This window comes from Ochotona curzoniae, unplaced genomic scaffold (genome assembly GCF_017591425.1).
Source record: "Ochotona curzoniae isolate NIBS_2020 unplaced genomic scaffold, NIBS_Ocur_1.0 contig_3520, whole genome shotgun sequence".
Classification (NCBI taxonomy): Eukaryota; Metazoa; Chordata; class Mammalia; order Lagomorpha; family Ochotonidae; genus Ochotona; species Ochotona curzoniae.
Window position 1 is genome coordinate 22,655,223 of NW_024465894.1, and position 16,398 is coordinate 22,671,620.

Genomic DNA, 16,398 nt, shown 5'->3' on the forward strand with positions numbered 1-16,398 from the left:
TGGGAAGGGCACACTGGCCACACTGAGACCCTGCCTGGTCTTAAGTGCTTCTAATATCCAGGATGATCACTGCCACCAGTGCTTTATTAGCTTCTATAACGTAACTCACAGTAACTTTCATTAAAACAAACCCATGTTGCTGTATCATTAGCTGGTCCATAAGACTAGAAACCATGCTATCAGAGTTTTAGACTGTAAAAAGTGATGTAGACTGGAAAAGACATTGGATGATACATCAATGGGCCAATAAACAAGCCATTATGCATACAGAATACAAATAAGTTTATTGTACAAAATTAAGGCATTCATATTTCATACTTCCCTAAGGCTAAAGACTAGTTTTTAAGTCCGCCACAAAAATTCCACTCCCCTCACCCCACAATAGTATCGACACAGACACTATAAATAACGCCAGGCCCTGCAGAAAGGACTCTCCCATACATCACTTCTTGGCGTAGGTGATCTTCATGGCATGGGATGGTGTGATCTTAAACCCTTGTAAAGCATCCCTGGCAGCTCCCGCCTGCCCATCATTTTCAAACTCAACGAAAGCAATATCGTGTCTTCCAGGTACCAAACGTACCTCCTTGAAACCAGGGAATCTGTAAAGAAAAGGAACTCATGAAGATGTGCAAATACTTACATGTCTGCTGTGTTAGCAAACTGCCTGAGTAACTTTGTATTACTCCAAGAAAAACACTCACAGCCTACAACATGAAACCCGAGTACTATGCAGCAAGAGCCTAAATATAATTAATACTGTGAAAGAACCACAGGATTGATGTAAGCTAACTCTATCTTTGTCATTATGCTATCAACACATTGCTTCTTTCTTTGCTCATCAATTAGAACTACTAATTCCAAACATTAGAGGAAATTAAGGTTTTTATTTGCTAAATCTGCAGCTTGGCTTTAATTCATGATTAATCCCAGACCAAATCAATGCACCTGTAAGGAATTACTGCTGTGTGATGACAAATGGATTCAACCCTTGCAACAGTCATTTGTCCTCTCTGGAGGCTCCAGACACAGACTTGCTTATGAAAAAAACTTACTGATTAAAAAGCATGGATAACATCATCTCATTAGTCTCTTCCGGTAAGTTATTAAGGAATAAAATATAGTTTGGAGGGTAATCAGGGACCTATTAAAAAAGAATAAAAGGCAAAGATAGCTTGTAAGTATCAACAGCACTGTAAGCCATCAGTTGTTACATTAAAGATAAAACCACAACACTCGGTACTCCCCACAGCAGTGTTCCCACCTCCCAGCACATAACAAACCTGGGAACCAGAAAGCTTACCACCAAGTACACTACTGGTTGGCTTAATTTATAATTTTTCTTGACAAGTAAATTAAGTATGCACAGCTACTAGCTCTACACAGGTTGAAGTGGTGGAGAACTAGAGGGACCGGGTATGGTTCACAAGAAAAAGCCCTTTCTGGCTAGCACCATGGCACAGTAGCCTAAATCTCTGCCTGCAGCACTGGCCACCCATATGACCACCAGCTGCTGTCCTGGCTGCTCCACTCCCTGAACCCACTGCCTGCTATGGCCTGGCAAGGCAGCCAAGGATAGCCCATGACCCTGGCCACTCTTCCCTGGTGAGACCTGGAAGGAGCTCCTGGCTTTGGACCAGCTCAGCGGAAGTAGATGGAAGATTTTCACTCTCTGTTTTGCCTTCTCTCTATAATTCAGTTTTTCAAACAGAAATAAAATAAATCCTACGTATATATGTACATACATATATAAAGGATCGTTCTGTCTTCAGGCTGGCTTCATGAAAAAGATCAATATAAAGAACAATCAGTGAACAGTTCAAAGCTAAGAGAATATTTGTCAGGTGGACTACAAAAGCCTCAAGATTTCAAAGAAAGGAAGTGGACATAGAAATTGCAAATAAAACAAGAACAAGAGGGAAAGGTCAGGTACACTGAGATTTCTCTGGACTTCAGGTTCCTGCCAAACTCTAGCATCAGACAGACAGAAAAAATGCAACCAATGGCCCATAACTGAGAAGGAATTTCTAGAGGATTTATATAGGAGGCTGCAAACAGTAAGGCCAAAACACACGTGGCTGAGAAAATGAGGGCATGTGTGACTGGAAACAGCGCCTTGGAGTGTCTGAGCTGATCAGAAACGACGTTGTGCAGGAAGAGCCGTGAGCCTCGCCCGTTACCCAGAGCCAGGGTCGGCCAAGCTCTGGCTACACGGTGCAGGCCAACAGCACTGCCGACACGAGGTCTGAAATGTGTCATCATGCACTGATAATGGGAAACAAGCAATGAAGCGAGGTTTTGTCTTTTCCATTTAAAATTAAAATGTTGAGGAACCTTATACGATACACAATTTAAAAGTGTTATGTCTTGTAGATCATTTTTTGGGAAACCAGCTGCTTTATATTATCATTGTGTATTCTTAATGATCTAATGTTATTGATGTTGTTGTTGTTTTTTTAATCATTTTTTCCTAATTTTATTCTAGAGTAACCACTAAACAGAAAAAATACTACCTGAGGATTTGCTGCTGCATTTCCTTGGTTATTAGCTGCATTTGGTGTTACCTAAACAAAAGAAACAGGATGAGAGATAAAATAGCAGAACACATGTTTAAATCATGTATAAAAACAACTTTAACTTCCAGCTTTTCTAATGCCATGTAATTTCAGTTTTAAGCATTCCCCTTTTAGCTTTGACTCAAACACTCACGTGTTTACCTTGTCAGCCCTAGTTTTAATGAACTGTACCATAAGTCACTATGCTTTCAGCTTACGGAGCTCTAGGGAAGGGCAGGAGGACACGCCTTACTTTAAAACAACTGGAGAAAAGTCAAAACTGTACCTAGTGAAAATGCTTTTCTAATCATTTTCAATCTAGAAGTAGATGTTTGTGGATGCCAAGTTTCACTTTTACATGGTATTTCATTCTAGATTTGCATCCTTGAATTGTTCAGAGAAAGCAGCACTTGGTGGAGTGCTCGGGATTAAAAGCTAATGTCTAAGTACTAATCTGCATGTAGCAACAGAGAAAAAAGTTAAAGAGTTATACAATTAAATGTCACACAATTACAAACTGCCCACTATCTACCGCAATATGGAAAGGCTGACATTTTAATTTGTTGCTAAAATGTAAATATAGAAATTTGAGAACCTAGCCATTCCAGTTTCTTAAATTGTACCTTTTAAGCACACATAGTTACACAGACACACATGTGTCTCCAAGACCACCCATTACATTTAAGGCCGGCTCATCAAGCTGACAGCCAGGATATCACCTGGATGAGCATCGCCCAGCTCACCTGGCCTGGCTTTTTGTTGGCAGTTGCTGCAGCCTGTTCCACGGCCTTGGCTTTTTTCTTTTCTTTTTTCTTCTCTTTGTCAGCGAAAGTGCCACGCATTTTAGATATTATATCAGAATCTGTTTTTGCATACTGGATTCTCTGTTTTAATGATTTTAAAATAGGTTATTTCTCATTTAAACTAGTTACTAACATTTTCAATTATTACACAAACACATTACAAGCCAATTTGAAACATATTTTTAAAGAAATCCTAAAATATACTGAAAGCTAAATGGAAACAAATTGAGTAACAACACGGACAAAGTTAGGTTCAACTGTTCATTACAAGGAAAACCATGAGCTTTCATTTGGGAAAAACAAGACTGAAACACCCAATTACGTCTTTCTGTTCAGGAGCAGAGAAAATGCACTCGAAAGCTATCAACTCCTCACTGGTAACTCTCAACAGAAGAGCCAGCATGGGATACTGGGAACTGGGAATGCCCGTCCTCTGAATATTACCTGAGAGTGAGATGACTGTAAGGGTAGCATCAATGTAATTTCAAATGCTTTGAGGAAACTCAAGGATGGTCTCACAGCCCGCATGACTGGGGCCACCTGCTTATTCTCACTTTGCCAGGTCAGCAAGAATGGTAGCTCCTTGCTGCAAGGACAAGCAGGAGTTCATCTACAAGCCCGGTGTAGGATGGCAGCTTCATCAACTACACAATATGCAACCTGGCCAGCATTCCCCGGAATCCCAGGACTTCTCAGGCTCGTCTGCGCTGCGTGCTCCCTGGCAGGCAGCTCACCATGACCTAACCAGAGGAGACAGGCTGACAGCTGAAGGCGACTACCATTTGTCCCCAAGGACTCCCTCCCTTGGATCTCCAACCTTGTTTGTGCTTGACCTGGATAGTCCTCAAGTGCCCTGACGACAGACACAAGTGCAAACACCTGATCTCAGCAAAGGCTCTCGGCCGACCGTTCTAAGCCAAGCCTTTCAGCAGCGGCGATCCTGTCTGCCAGGGAGCAGCTGGCGCTGTCTGGAGGCATCCTGGCATCTAATGCTTAACAGCCACACTGCTAACACCCTAGAGCGAACACAACAGTCCCCTACTACAAAGTACTATTCACCTGACAACGTCAAGAGGACCGGTGCTGAGAATCCCTGGTCTAGATTAAACATCCATTAGAGGAACCCTCAGCTCACAACTCAGACAGAGAAGGGCAATGAGCACATTTACACCAGTGGCTGGAAAAGGGCCCAACTTCACTGAGGATCACTAAGACTCCTTGAATCACAAAGAATCGTCTTGTTCACAGTTTCAACTTATGATGTTATTTTTATTTCTAATTTGGTTTGCTGGAATAAAAAACATAAGAAAAACTAAGCTACATAAATGGATACAAATAAGACATCTCAAAGAATTCTCCCTCTTTTCCAGAATTCTGAAAATTTGGCAATCTCTGCCATCTTCCTGATACAACTCCAACAGAAACATCAGGTTAACGGATTCTTTGTCACAATCACTTGACAAGGTGAGGCAAGGGCCAACACACAGCAGTTCCCACTGTTCCTGTACCTGAGCAGCAGACACATGCACGCTCCTCACATCCAACAAACAGCCTTCAAACCCACGGAAGAGAATTACCTTCATGTTAGTGTAATTCTAGATCTAAACTAAAGTCCAGTTCTACACTGCTGTCATTTGAGATCTCAATTATTCTATTTCCTGACAATTTCAAAAAATGTCAGTTGGTTGCCTACTGGCTGACAGTGAGTGCTGGAAGTCCAGTATGCCGGGATGGGATCACCTCCCACACAGATGGTGCCCGATCGGGTGGGAGGTGACAGGAGAGAAGGTGAGGAGGGATCTTACCCAGCGACAAACAGAAGGTGCTCAGTCCTGAGGTAGCCAGCACCACGCCCCTCGAACAACCAGCCACGGCCAACAGTGCCTGTTCATGACCCTGCTGGAACACAACTTAGCGCACCCACTCATGCACATACCACCTAGGGCTGCTTTTCTCACTGAGACAGCAGAATTGAGCGAGTCCCTGCGAGGAGGACCACACGGCTGGAGGAGCCAAAAATATTTACTGTCTGGCTCTTCACTGAAAGATGACTAGTCCTAGGCAGTGGTAGGAGACTAGTTTTCACATCTTGATGCTGAAAGTCATACTAATACAACCTAGATGGATAATTACCCATTCCTGTCCCCGACTCATTTGTAACATCAAAGGATTAGACCAGCAGCATAGCGTGTGGATCAACACAGCCCATGGCCTGTCTCTCTATGGCCTGCTAATTAAGAATCATTTTTTAAGATTTACTTAATTTCATTACAAAGTTGGATATACAGAGCGGAGAGGCAGAGAGGAAGATCTTCCGTATGCTGATTCACTCCCCAAGTGGCTGCAATAGCCAGAGATGCACTGATTCAAAGTCAGGAAACTGGAACCTCTTCCAGGTCTCCCACGTGGGTGTAGGGTCCCAAGACTTTGGGCCATCCTCTGCTGCTTTCCCAGGCCACAAGCAGGGAGCTGGATGCGAAGCAGGGCTGCCAGCATTAGAACTGGCGCCCACATGGGATTCCAGCACATTCAAGGAGAGGACTTTAGCTGCTAGGTTATAGCACCGGACCCAGGAACGTTTAAAATACAAATTTTAAGGGCTGTTAAAAAAGAAAAAAAGCTACAAACACAAAGCAACAGGGAGCAAAACTGTGTGACCCATGATGTCTAAAATACTTATTTCTTCCTTCGTTTTTTGCTAATGCCTGAATTAAAGCAAAGACTATCCGGCCAGCTGGCACCCTGGAGGGAATGAAGCAACCACAAGCACAGAGTTAACAGGAAAACCAGAATGGTGACCCCAAGCCAACATCCCTTCTCACTGCATCCAAAGGTCTGGAATCCATGCCCAAGGCTTGTGTTCACTCTTGTACTGGGAAGCCTCGCTTGGCAGCCCCTTCACCCGTACCCTGTCCATCTCTGACACCACGGCCTTCCTACCTTCCCCAGTCCAAGCTTCTTCCAGCCCGAGATGGGAACCTCCCCTCAGTTATGCTGGAGTTCGAAAACTCTCCACACATACCCACCCTCTTCCCTCTCACTGTGCTTCGCAAAATCTCTGTGTTGAGAGCACGACTTTCTCCCCAAGATCCCTGCTTCATCTCGCCTGCCTGCTCTGAAGGGTTTTCACCACTGTACTTGCTGGAATTTCAGACTGGATTCTTGTTCCACCTGAAACTTTTGTTTCACATTTTTACAGTGTTCATTTCAACTCTATGGGTTACTATTAATGCCTAGTTAAATACTTTGGACACAAGAAAATCGCCTATTCTGCTATTGTCCTGAAAGTATTCTACATTTCAATACATTATGTTTTGCTCAACTGAATTATCCTAAGAAAGAAACAACCTTTACTTATTTCTATAAAAATACGTAAATAAAAGAAACCCAAGTTCCCCGTAACATACAAAAAGCCAGAATTTCAAGCACCTCTTTATAAATCATTCCCAGTGATTAAAGCCCAGCTACCAGTCCTGACTTACCATTGGTTTCCCGTAAAAGGGGAAGCCTTGTAACTGTCTCAGAGCGTTTGTGGAGGAGCCCAGTTCCTTAAAAATGACAAAGGCCTGGCCCCTCATCTTCATGGTCTTCAAAGCCACAATGTCCACCACATGGCCAAACTGGGAAAACAGGGCGTATAGCGATCTCTTCAATTCTGTGCAAACAAGAAAGGAAACGGGCTGTGAGGGATGAGACAGCTCCCTGTGTCAGTACACAAAGCTCCCTCGCCACTCGGTTACATCATCAGCTGTCACTTCCCTCCCTACAAACACAAACGGCTATTCCCCCGTGCTAATTTAAAAAGCTACTTGATGCCATATACGAGTAGCTATGAATAAGAACAGATTCAACATACTGTCTACCCCTACCTATTTTTGCTTTTAAAAGGCCTAGAAAATTCTTACACAAGACTGAATGAACTGATTACTATGGAGCTAAGAAAAATGACTAGGTGAGAAGTTTTGTGGTACAATTTTTTAAGATTATAGTGAGCAAACACATTTAAGCTATGAATAAATATTTTTAAGAAAGCACTTACCTTCTTTTTTTATTTTATCATTCATATTATTAATATAAATAGTATGATTCGGTCTGATATCCATGTTTGCATAAAAATATTCAAACAGCCTAAAAGAGAAGATAAAAAAACCTATTACCAAAACAAACAATCAAAAACCCTTATACACACCTATTCCAAATACGCATGGTTAAATCACACACAATACAATGACTACCATGAGCTTTGCCATTTACTTTCAATGGCACCTGTCAGGATGTCGGTTTGGCCAGACTTTAGTCCCTCTCCAGACGTGCACAGGGACAGAGACAGAGCTCCACACCTCAGGTCCACTCCCCACATGGCTGCCAGATGGCCCAACCTGACAGAGGTCAAACGAAGGGAGGGACCAGACACTCACTGAGGGTCTCCAGCCACTTGGGCAGCACTGATAGGTCTCAGGAAACTGGAGTCAAGAGGCAGAGCAGGCACTCCAACCAGGACGTGGGCCACAGGCTGCTGCTTTTTTTAAAAAAAGTCTTATTTTTATTGGACATTCAGATATACAGACAGTAGGAGATACAGAGAGGAAGATCTTCCATCTGCTGGTTCACTCCCCAAGTGACCACAACGGCTGGAGCTGAGCCAATCCAAAGCCAGGAGTCTCTTCCAGGTCTCCCACACAGGTGCAGGATCCCAAAGCTTTGGGCCATCTTCGATTGCTTTCCCAGGCCACAAGCAGGGAGCTGGATGATAAGCGGGGCGGCTAGGAATAGAACTGGAGTTCATATGGGATCCTGGAGCGTGTACGAGGCAAGGACTTTAGCCATTAGGCTATCGTGACGATGTCCCACAGGCTTTTTAACCACAGGCCCAATGCAAAACCTCCAGCAACGTGCTGCCAGGGGCTAACACAATGTCATTCAGTATGTTTATTTTTAAACCTTTACTTCACTTGTGACACTGTCTTTCCATCTGCCTAACGAAATAGCTACCATTAGTAAAAAAAAACAAAACAAAACAAAAAATGGCAAAAAGGAAAATGAATAAGCAAATAGGAAGCAAACAGCAAGTGTATATCCAGTAAGAATTGTGAAGATGGGGCATTAGCCAAGTGTGCACTTGGAAGGCACCTGCCCAGGGGTCGCTTAATTGGTGTACAAGTTCACCTGCTGTCTTGTGGCCAGGTGACCTCCAAGCGCTGTGCCGCAGGTGCTTAGGGGTTCACACCCCACCAACCAGCCAGCAGGACTCGAGCACCTACTTCTCCCGGGTCTTCCTGTGTAAAATGTGGATGGTACAGCACCTGCCCCTTCAAACGCAGCACACACAGTGGGCTCGAGTCCAGTGCGCAGCCTAAGCAGCTTCTACCCTGGCTACTGCAGATTAGGGAACACGCGCCCTGAGGCCACCCGGACGCAGGGGCACGAGGCCTGGGAATACAGCCCTGGCCTTCTCACTTGCTATTCCCTCCACACCCACCGGGTAAGCTGCAGGTGGGTCTTGGCGGCAAACCTGAACCTACTTCACTTGCCCAGGGTGGGGTGGGGGCCCTCCGGGCTCCTTCGTCTCACCAGTCAGTGGACACTGTAGGTCAACACCTATGGGCACATTGTACAGAAACTTGGAGCAAAGGGCCTGTCTGACCCGGACTGGACTTAGACGCAGGAGCTACAGCAAAGCCCTCAAAGTCCCTCAGTAGAGACCTGGGGCCGGCGGGTGCACGGGATCGCGAGGTGGACGCGGGGCAGGGAGGGACACGGGCCTAAGTGGCTCGTGCAATCTCCCTCAGGAGGTCTGAGGGTCTTACACGGACTGCTCAGGGCCGGGGTCCCCGCCACCGCACCACCCCGACGCGGTCAGCGCCAGCCTCGGGCCTGCCCAGACACAGACCGGCCTGCCGACCGTGCTGGCCGCGGAGGGCGCTCCCTCGTCCCCAGACAAGCCCACCGCTCCGCGAAGGTAGGACGCCGCGCCACCCGACCCGGTCTCGTGGAGTAAAGAAGCCCAAAGCTGCATCACGAAAGAAGGCAACTCACCAGACGCCTGCGCTGCCTCCAGTGGGAACCGGAAACAGCGCCGACCCGGAAGCGATGCTCTACGTACCTCCATCGAGCGCCGACAAGTCGAGCAGCCGAGCACCGAGCTGATCGATGCCCTCCCGCGCTCCCGCGACTGTCTCTCGGCGCATGCGCCTGCCTGCTGCTCAGAAAGGAGCCGCAGGTAAAAGGGGGTCCTGGGCTGAGTAGGGCGCGGGGTTTTAAGAGATTGGAGAGAACGGTATGGAGCCGTGGGGTTATACTACGAGGGAGTCAAAAGACTTGATTTGTTGACCGTCCCCAAGAGTTCTGGTGGCTTTACCTCACGCAGTGTTGCCTTTCGCCTTTCCTTTCACATTGGGGCTGGGGTCTCGGTGTCTCCACTAAATGGGCTCTTGTGGCCCCTACGTCAACATTACCTCTAGGCCCCGCAGTGCTGCTGCCACGGGTCTCATTCCAGGGGTTCCTCAACACCTCAGACTCCCCTCAACACCTGGCTGAACTCTCCCCACGCCTACGCCAAAAGATCCAACGACAAAAAAAAAAATTAGTTTTCTGCCACCCTAACCCCTTCCCACAAAATCCTTAGATTGTTCTAGGGATAACTTAAGGCGTTAGTGAATGGAAATCCAAAAGAAGTGCCTGCTGTGTTCATTGGTTCATCATAAACCTGAGGATAGGAAAACCGGTAAGCATTAAAGTCAGGGACCTGGCCTCTCATATTTGTGTCAGAGCTGGTCTGCCTGGGATCCAGCTTCCTGCTGGTACATTCTGGAAGACAGCAGGTGGTGGCACAAACACTTGGGCCCCTGTCTCTCATGGGGCAGACCTGGTTGGAGTTCAGCCATCAGCAACCTGGTCCAGCCCCTGCCATTGTGGTCACTTGGGAGAGTGAATCAGTAAATGAAAGAGAAATCTCTGCTTTTAAAACAAACAAGTAAATACATCTTTTTAAACTGAAGATCCAAAGCAAATCTAATCTTATATCTCCTTATTCCTGTGAGGACTAAATGAGCTCACTGTAAAATGATTAGAACTTTTCCACACACCAGATAAAGATAACTAAATATTATCTGTAAATGGTATGACATGGACATATTGACGAAAGTGATGAGACCAAATAGGTTGGTTTTGTCACCTGAGGAATTCTATTTCAGACAGTGCTCATAAAGTTGCAGCAGCTTGGAAAATAAAGGAAGCATTTTGAAAGGGGGAATGTTTGTCTGCTGTGTTCATGGAGATACCTTCAACAGTTAGTCTCTGATAGTCAATAGATGCACGTTGTGTGAATCAATGGATGAAGCCACATGGGAAGTAAGGCGGCACCAGAGTAAGTGTGGAATCTTACTAAGATGCACCTCGAGGTAAGAAGGAAGGCTGCAGCATTACTGGGACGCATTCTGTCATGACACAGATAGAAATGTGGACAGAGTGCCGTCTCACTGATGGACATGCGAGTGGGGGCAGGTGTGGCGATGCAGCACATTAAGCCGCTGCTTAGGAAGCCTGAATCCCAGATCAGTGTGCTGGTTGGCATCATGACTGCGTGTCTTCTCACCCAGCTTCCTGGAGAGAAAGCTGACAATAGCTCTAGTGCTTGGGCCTCACCTGAGTCCAGCTCTGGGGATGGTAGCCTTTTAGGAAGGTTGGTCAGCATACCTTGCAAGTAGATAAGTAAAACATTCAAAAAACTTTTTTTCAGTGTACCTTATTTAAACTAAAACATAATATAACTTTTTAAATGATGAAGGATAAATTGCCCTGCACAATAAGGTGTCTAAGCTGTGAATTACTGAAGAAACTAAATCAGACTATGCAGACTGTCTACCTGTTAAGAGAATGCCACAGGAGATATAGGGGCCTAAAGACTGGTTGTACCTCACATTCCGTTAACACCCAAACTACAGCTACTTCCATTTGCATTCTGAGAAGGAAATTAGTTAATTCCAGCTCATTGGCAATGGTCTGCATGTCCCTTTCCAGGTCATTTTACAAAGAGCCAGTGCATTTTGCAGGCCTTACAAAGGTGCTCTGGGCTTTTCAATAACCCGTGAATGGTCTCCAGCTGTTTTCTGAGTGATTTTTGAGAACCCTGTAATTGAATGTATGGCTCGAAAGCGATGAAGAGCAGGTAGGGGTTTCTCTGATCTTGTGAGAAGCCTTACATGGCTTGACTATTGACATGACATGAAGAACATGAGACCATCTACATTCTAGTCATGTGGCCTGTAAGCATTCCTGTATTGTAGAGCCAGCATTCCTCTGTGACAGAGTTCTCTGTAACCTCTGGCTACTGCAGATCAGATCAGGATGCCAAAAGCACAGCTATATTTTTTTAAATAAATAATAGAAGATCCACTGGGCTTCTTTTGAGCTGTGCTCAATTTATAATCCTATTTCAGTTAGCATCATATATATATATATACATAAATATATATATATGCTCACACACACAGAGGCAATACTGCAACACCTCATCCAAGCTTCATATATCTGCTGATGATAAAATGTAGTTATTTTCAGGCTAGCAGAAATATCGCTACAAACAGTAGGGAATAAAACCCTGACAGGGCATCTAAATTATAAGGATGGTAACTGAGGCATCTGTTAGTAACTCTGAATGTACATCTATTTTCCTACCTGCACGTGTTTTATGCTTCTCATTAAATGTTGTCAGCACCTTGTAGCTGTAGTTTCGAGAAAGGGCCATGTTTAAAGGAAAATGGATCATAAAACTGCGGTGGATAAATTTTGTCTTATTTATGTTAGATGGAGCCACAGAATGTATGGCAATTTGTTTGTAACTTCTTTCTCTCCCCAGGTGGTGATTATAATAACTGATGTAGAGTGAAATTCTTTACACAGAAAACATTAGATGAATCTAGGCTTTCTTGTTGAACATCTAGTCATGTTTACATTTTTCTGGGTGGCTAGGATTTTGTTGGTTAAAACTTCACATGTAGGGGCCTGGAGTGATGGCGCAAGTGGTTAAGGTCCTTGCCTTGCACGCCCGGGATCCCATATGGGTGCCGGTTCTAATCCGAGCGCTCCACTTCCCATCCAGCTCCCACCTGTGGCCCAGGAAAGCCGTGGAGGACAGCCCAAAGCTTTGGGACCCTGCACCCGCGTGGGAGACCTGGAAGAGGCTCCTGGCTTCGGATCAGCATAGCATCGGCCATTGCGCTCACTTGGGGAGTGAATCATCGGATGCAAGATCTTCCTCTCTGTCTCTCCTCTCTGTATATCCGCCTTTCCAATTTAAAAAAAAAAACAAAAACAAACAAACAAACAAAAAACAAAACTTCACATGTAGCTTGCTCCCATTCAGGGGGAAATAACTTTGTATGATTAATTTCCCTTCGTTTCACTCAGGTCTTTTTTTAAAATATTTATTTATTTATTGGAAAGTCAGATATACAGAGAGGAGGAGAGACGGAGAGGAAGATCTTCCATCTGATGATTCACTCCCTAAGTGAGCTCAATGGCCGATGCTATGCCGATCTGAAGCCGGGAACCAGGAACCTCTTCTTGGTATCCCACGCGGGTGCAGGTGCCCAAGGCTTGGGGCCATCCTCTGCTGCTTTCCCAGGCCACAAGCAGGGAGCTGGATGGGAAGTAGAGCTGCTAGAATTAGAACCGGCGCCCATAGGGAATCCCAGTGTGTTCAAGGAGAGGACTTTAGCCACTAGGCCATGCTGCCGGGTTCACTCAGGTCTTAATGTTTCCATTTTTGTGGACACATTTTTGCTTTTAGGAGCAAAATCTGAGCCACAATGCTGAAATGATATTAATAATATGGCATTTCCACACAACACAGTAACACCCTGACTCCAGAATGGGTGGAATCTGAAATAAACTATGATCACTTGTATACTCCATAGGTTTGAAAATCCTGTTCGTCTTTGAGGACCCAATGAGTAATCTGAAGAAGACTGGCAGAGAACCAGCCCTTCTCACAACGCAGTATTATGGGACATGGAGATGATGCCCTCCCCGACATCAGCCAAAGTAGCAGTACTGAACCACATTGCCTTTCAGACGAGAGAGAAACAAAATGGGAAGACCTACCTAACAGGAGACTTACCTAACAGGTAAAAATATTCCACAGAAAAATTTTTCAGTATGGTAGATGTGATTTTTTTCCTATGGCTCACTGATTTAAGTCTTCCGCCCAATGATAATGTCAAAATCCAAATTTAGAAAGAAAACGTTTTAAAGTAGGAGGCCTCAGTTGTATAATTTCAACCAAGATATAGCATCAATTTCATAGATATACCCCAGGTAGCCTAATCCAGTGCTTCTCAAAGACATGAGAATCACTTAGGGATTTTGATTTAGGAAGGCTGGGATGGGAGCTGAGAAGGTGTATTTGATGGAAGTGCCAGGTGATATGGATGCTGCTGGTTCCCAGACACGTCTTGGAGAGCAGAACCCCACACCATTCCTCTTTAAGGATGGTTGTCAGAGTATCCTAAAGTAACACTAGAGTTAGTATGAACTACGAAGATACTGCCAAACACAGCCCCATTTTCTTACACACAAACCAGTATTTCACTGTCTCTTCAAAGGCAGTACTGCTTATCTGAAACTTTGCTTAATTTTTAACTACCATCTCCCACATATTTGGAAATAAGTCTTCAGTGAGAATAAGAAAATCTGAAATTTTTGTGTCCCTTTAGCAACCATCACTGAACTGTCAGACCCTGGATCACTCTCCAAGCTGAGGGAGTGGTTGGAGCTGTACACTGATATTCTGTTTGTTGCTCACCAGCTGGGCTCTCCAGGACGTGTTCACTAAACCTTTCAGAAATTGGCATAGCCATGTGGTGCTTCAGCAATGAAGTGTGAGAACCTGAGATATGCAGCACTTCCAGGAGAAGCTTTGAAAGTCAGTGCCAAGTCTGCTAGCTGCCCCATCTCCTGTCTTCGTGACTTGAAAACATAAACGTATTCCAGGATGGAACTTCTGATAAGCCTGAGTCCCTGATTGGCTACTGTGATCAGAGGACGTACCCCCAAACACATGGGCAGATAGACACACACACACACATACTCACATACACACCCCAATTCAAATTGGCCATTAAAATATAAGGAAGAATTACCTAAGACTTATAGGATACTTGCTAATGCAGCATAGGCTAACCCATTCTATCTTTATACACTGATTGTAAACAATTCTGAAAAATAATTCTTTGATAGCTCAAAAGAGTTTTATGCAAGTTATTTTACAACTGTAAGTTGTTTCCAAGTATATGGTTGAAGGGATTCATTTTTAAATAGGCCAATCAAAATAATCAACTTACAGCAATATAATCCTAAGTGACTTTTTATTGAGTAATTTAATTTCACATTTTAAAATCAGTTTAAAATTTTATTCATTCACTTAAAAGGTGAACCAAATATGTGTTTTAAATTTTACTAAGCTTATGTAAAGCATATTTACATAGAAGGTAAGCATACAGGATTTCAAGCCACTTATAATACTGTCCATTGTCCATTTGGAAGTATTCTTTGTTCACCAACAAGTCTTCATCAAAAAAAAAAAAAAAAAAAAAAAAAAAAGAAAGAAAGAATTCCCTATATACTACCTAAAAAAAAAAAACTAGAAGCACAGTTCTGATTTGCATTTATTTCACTCTCAACTTTGTTGAAGATGGAGATGCCAGTGTTCACAGCTCAGTTAAATGACTCAGACAAACTGGAAGCTTCCAGTGACAACTCTTACAGTGGCATCACATACTTGAGCCTCATGCTTGGTCACTTCTTTTCTTTTGCTTTTTCACTTCCCTCTCTCTGTTGTAGACTGGGGTCACTGTTTTCTGTGTTTTGTGTCCCTGCTCTCACTCTGGGTATCATTTCTGCTGCGTGGAACTACCTGAACTGCTGTTAAGAACTACCTGAAATCCAACTGCAAAAGTTACATTGAGAATCTCTGCTTCTGTAGAACTTTCCCCAGTTTTACTTATGGGGATCTGCCTCTGCTTGGTGCTGGGTTTCTTATTTAAGTAGGCAGGATAGAAAAAAGTAAACTTATCTTATTTGACTGAGGACCACCTGAAGACCAAAGGCCAGGTCCATAAGAACCCACATTTCACAGCTCAGAACCCCCAGAGAGCATATTAGCCAGACGTGAGCTGGCAGATTTTAATTCCATGTTCATAGAACACTTACGTTAAATGACCAGAAAAGAAAATACAGCAGGACCAGGCTGAGATGAACACCCGTGGTTTGTAGCAATGTCACCAACCTTGAGAGAAGGATTCTAAGAAATAAAGAGTGTCATGATCACACTCCAATTTTAGATGGGTCAGAATCATTTTGCAACAAAAGACCAAGACATGTCTAAAACATTTCAGACAAGATTTAACCTCATGAGACAGATTGGATTTTATCACAAAGAAGCCGAAAGAAAAAATTTGCCTAGTCCCTAGTTTGAATTGCAGATTACGCTGGGCTCAGACAACCCTAGAAATTATTTCTGTCTAGGGAATCTGAAACAATTATGTAAATGAGATGGCTACTTCATATTCTATTTTGTTTAAGGTGAATGTAGGTCATTTCAACTACTGTAAATCTTTCTAATATCCACTGGCAAAAACATCATCACACGGGTTAATGAGTTTATTAAAATTGATGGTGAAAAAATAAACAGTATTTGTATCTTATTGATGCTGGATAGACTCTCTCTAATATTCATCTTTTTGCGGCTTTAATATAAATCTACTTTTTGACAGTTAATGTTACCAAATTACCCCAGTATCCGAAGCATATTAATATTACTTATAATACATTTTGTCATCTCAATAAAAAATTCTGAGTAAGACTGGTCAGTTCAGAAGCCTGAAAGAAATTACTTCCAAGTTATTTTCTCATGACTGAAATTGCAACTGTCAGGCTCCATTACAAGTGACTGGTCTGGAAGAGTAATTTCTTGCTTCCTTCAACTGTCCCTAGTGCAGTATTAAGCTTCTGGTAACCTAAAACTATAGCTAGACAGTACT

At 43.8% G+C, this 16,398-nt stretch overlaps 1 protein-coding gene across 2 annotated transcripts; it reads right to left on the bottom strand.

Moving 5' to 3' along the window:
* Positions 1 to 264: 264 nt before the first annotated feature.
* Positions 265 to 9,443, bottom strand: SNRPB2 (small nuclear ribonucleoprotein polypeptide B2). Of its 2 annotated transcripts, none has more exons than XM_040981814.1 (7): positions 9,395 to 9,443; positions 7,398 to 7,486; positions 6,841 to 7,013; positions 3,299 to 3,439; positions 2,514 to 2,564; positions 1,056 to 1,144; positions 265 to 602 (listed from the first exon to the last, which is right to left on the bottom strand). In XM_040981814.1, the coding sequence occupies exons 2-7, from the start codon at positions 7,459 to 7,461 to the stop codon at positions 443 to 445; spliced, it is 678 nt and encodes a 225-aa protein (XP_040837748.1). In that variant the 5' UTR covers positions 7,462 to 7,486; positions 9,395 to 9,443; the 3' UTR covers positions 265 to 442. The 2 variants fall into 2 exon arrangements, with proteins under 2 accessions (XP_040837748.1, XP_040837749.1); XM_040981815.1 differs by lacking the exon at positions 9,395 to 9,443 and adding an exon at positions 7,777 to 7,795.
* Between the last annotated feature and the right edge of the window lie 6,955 nt (positions 9,444 to 16,398).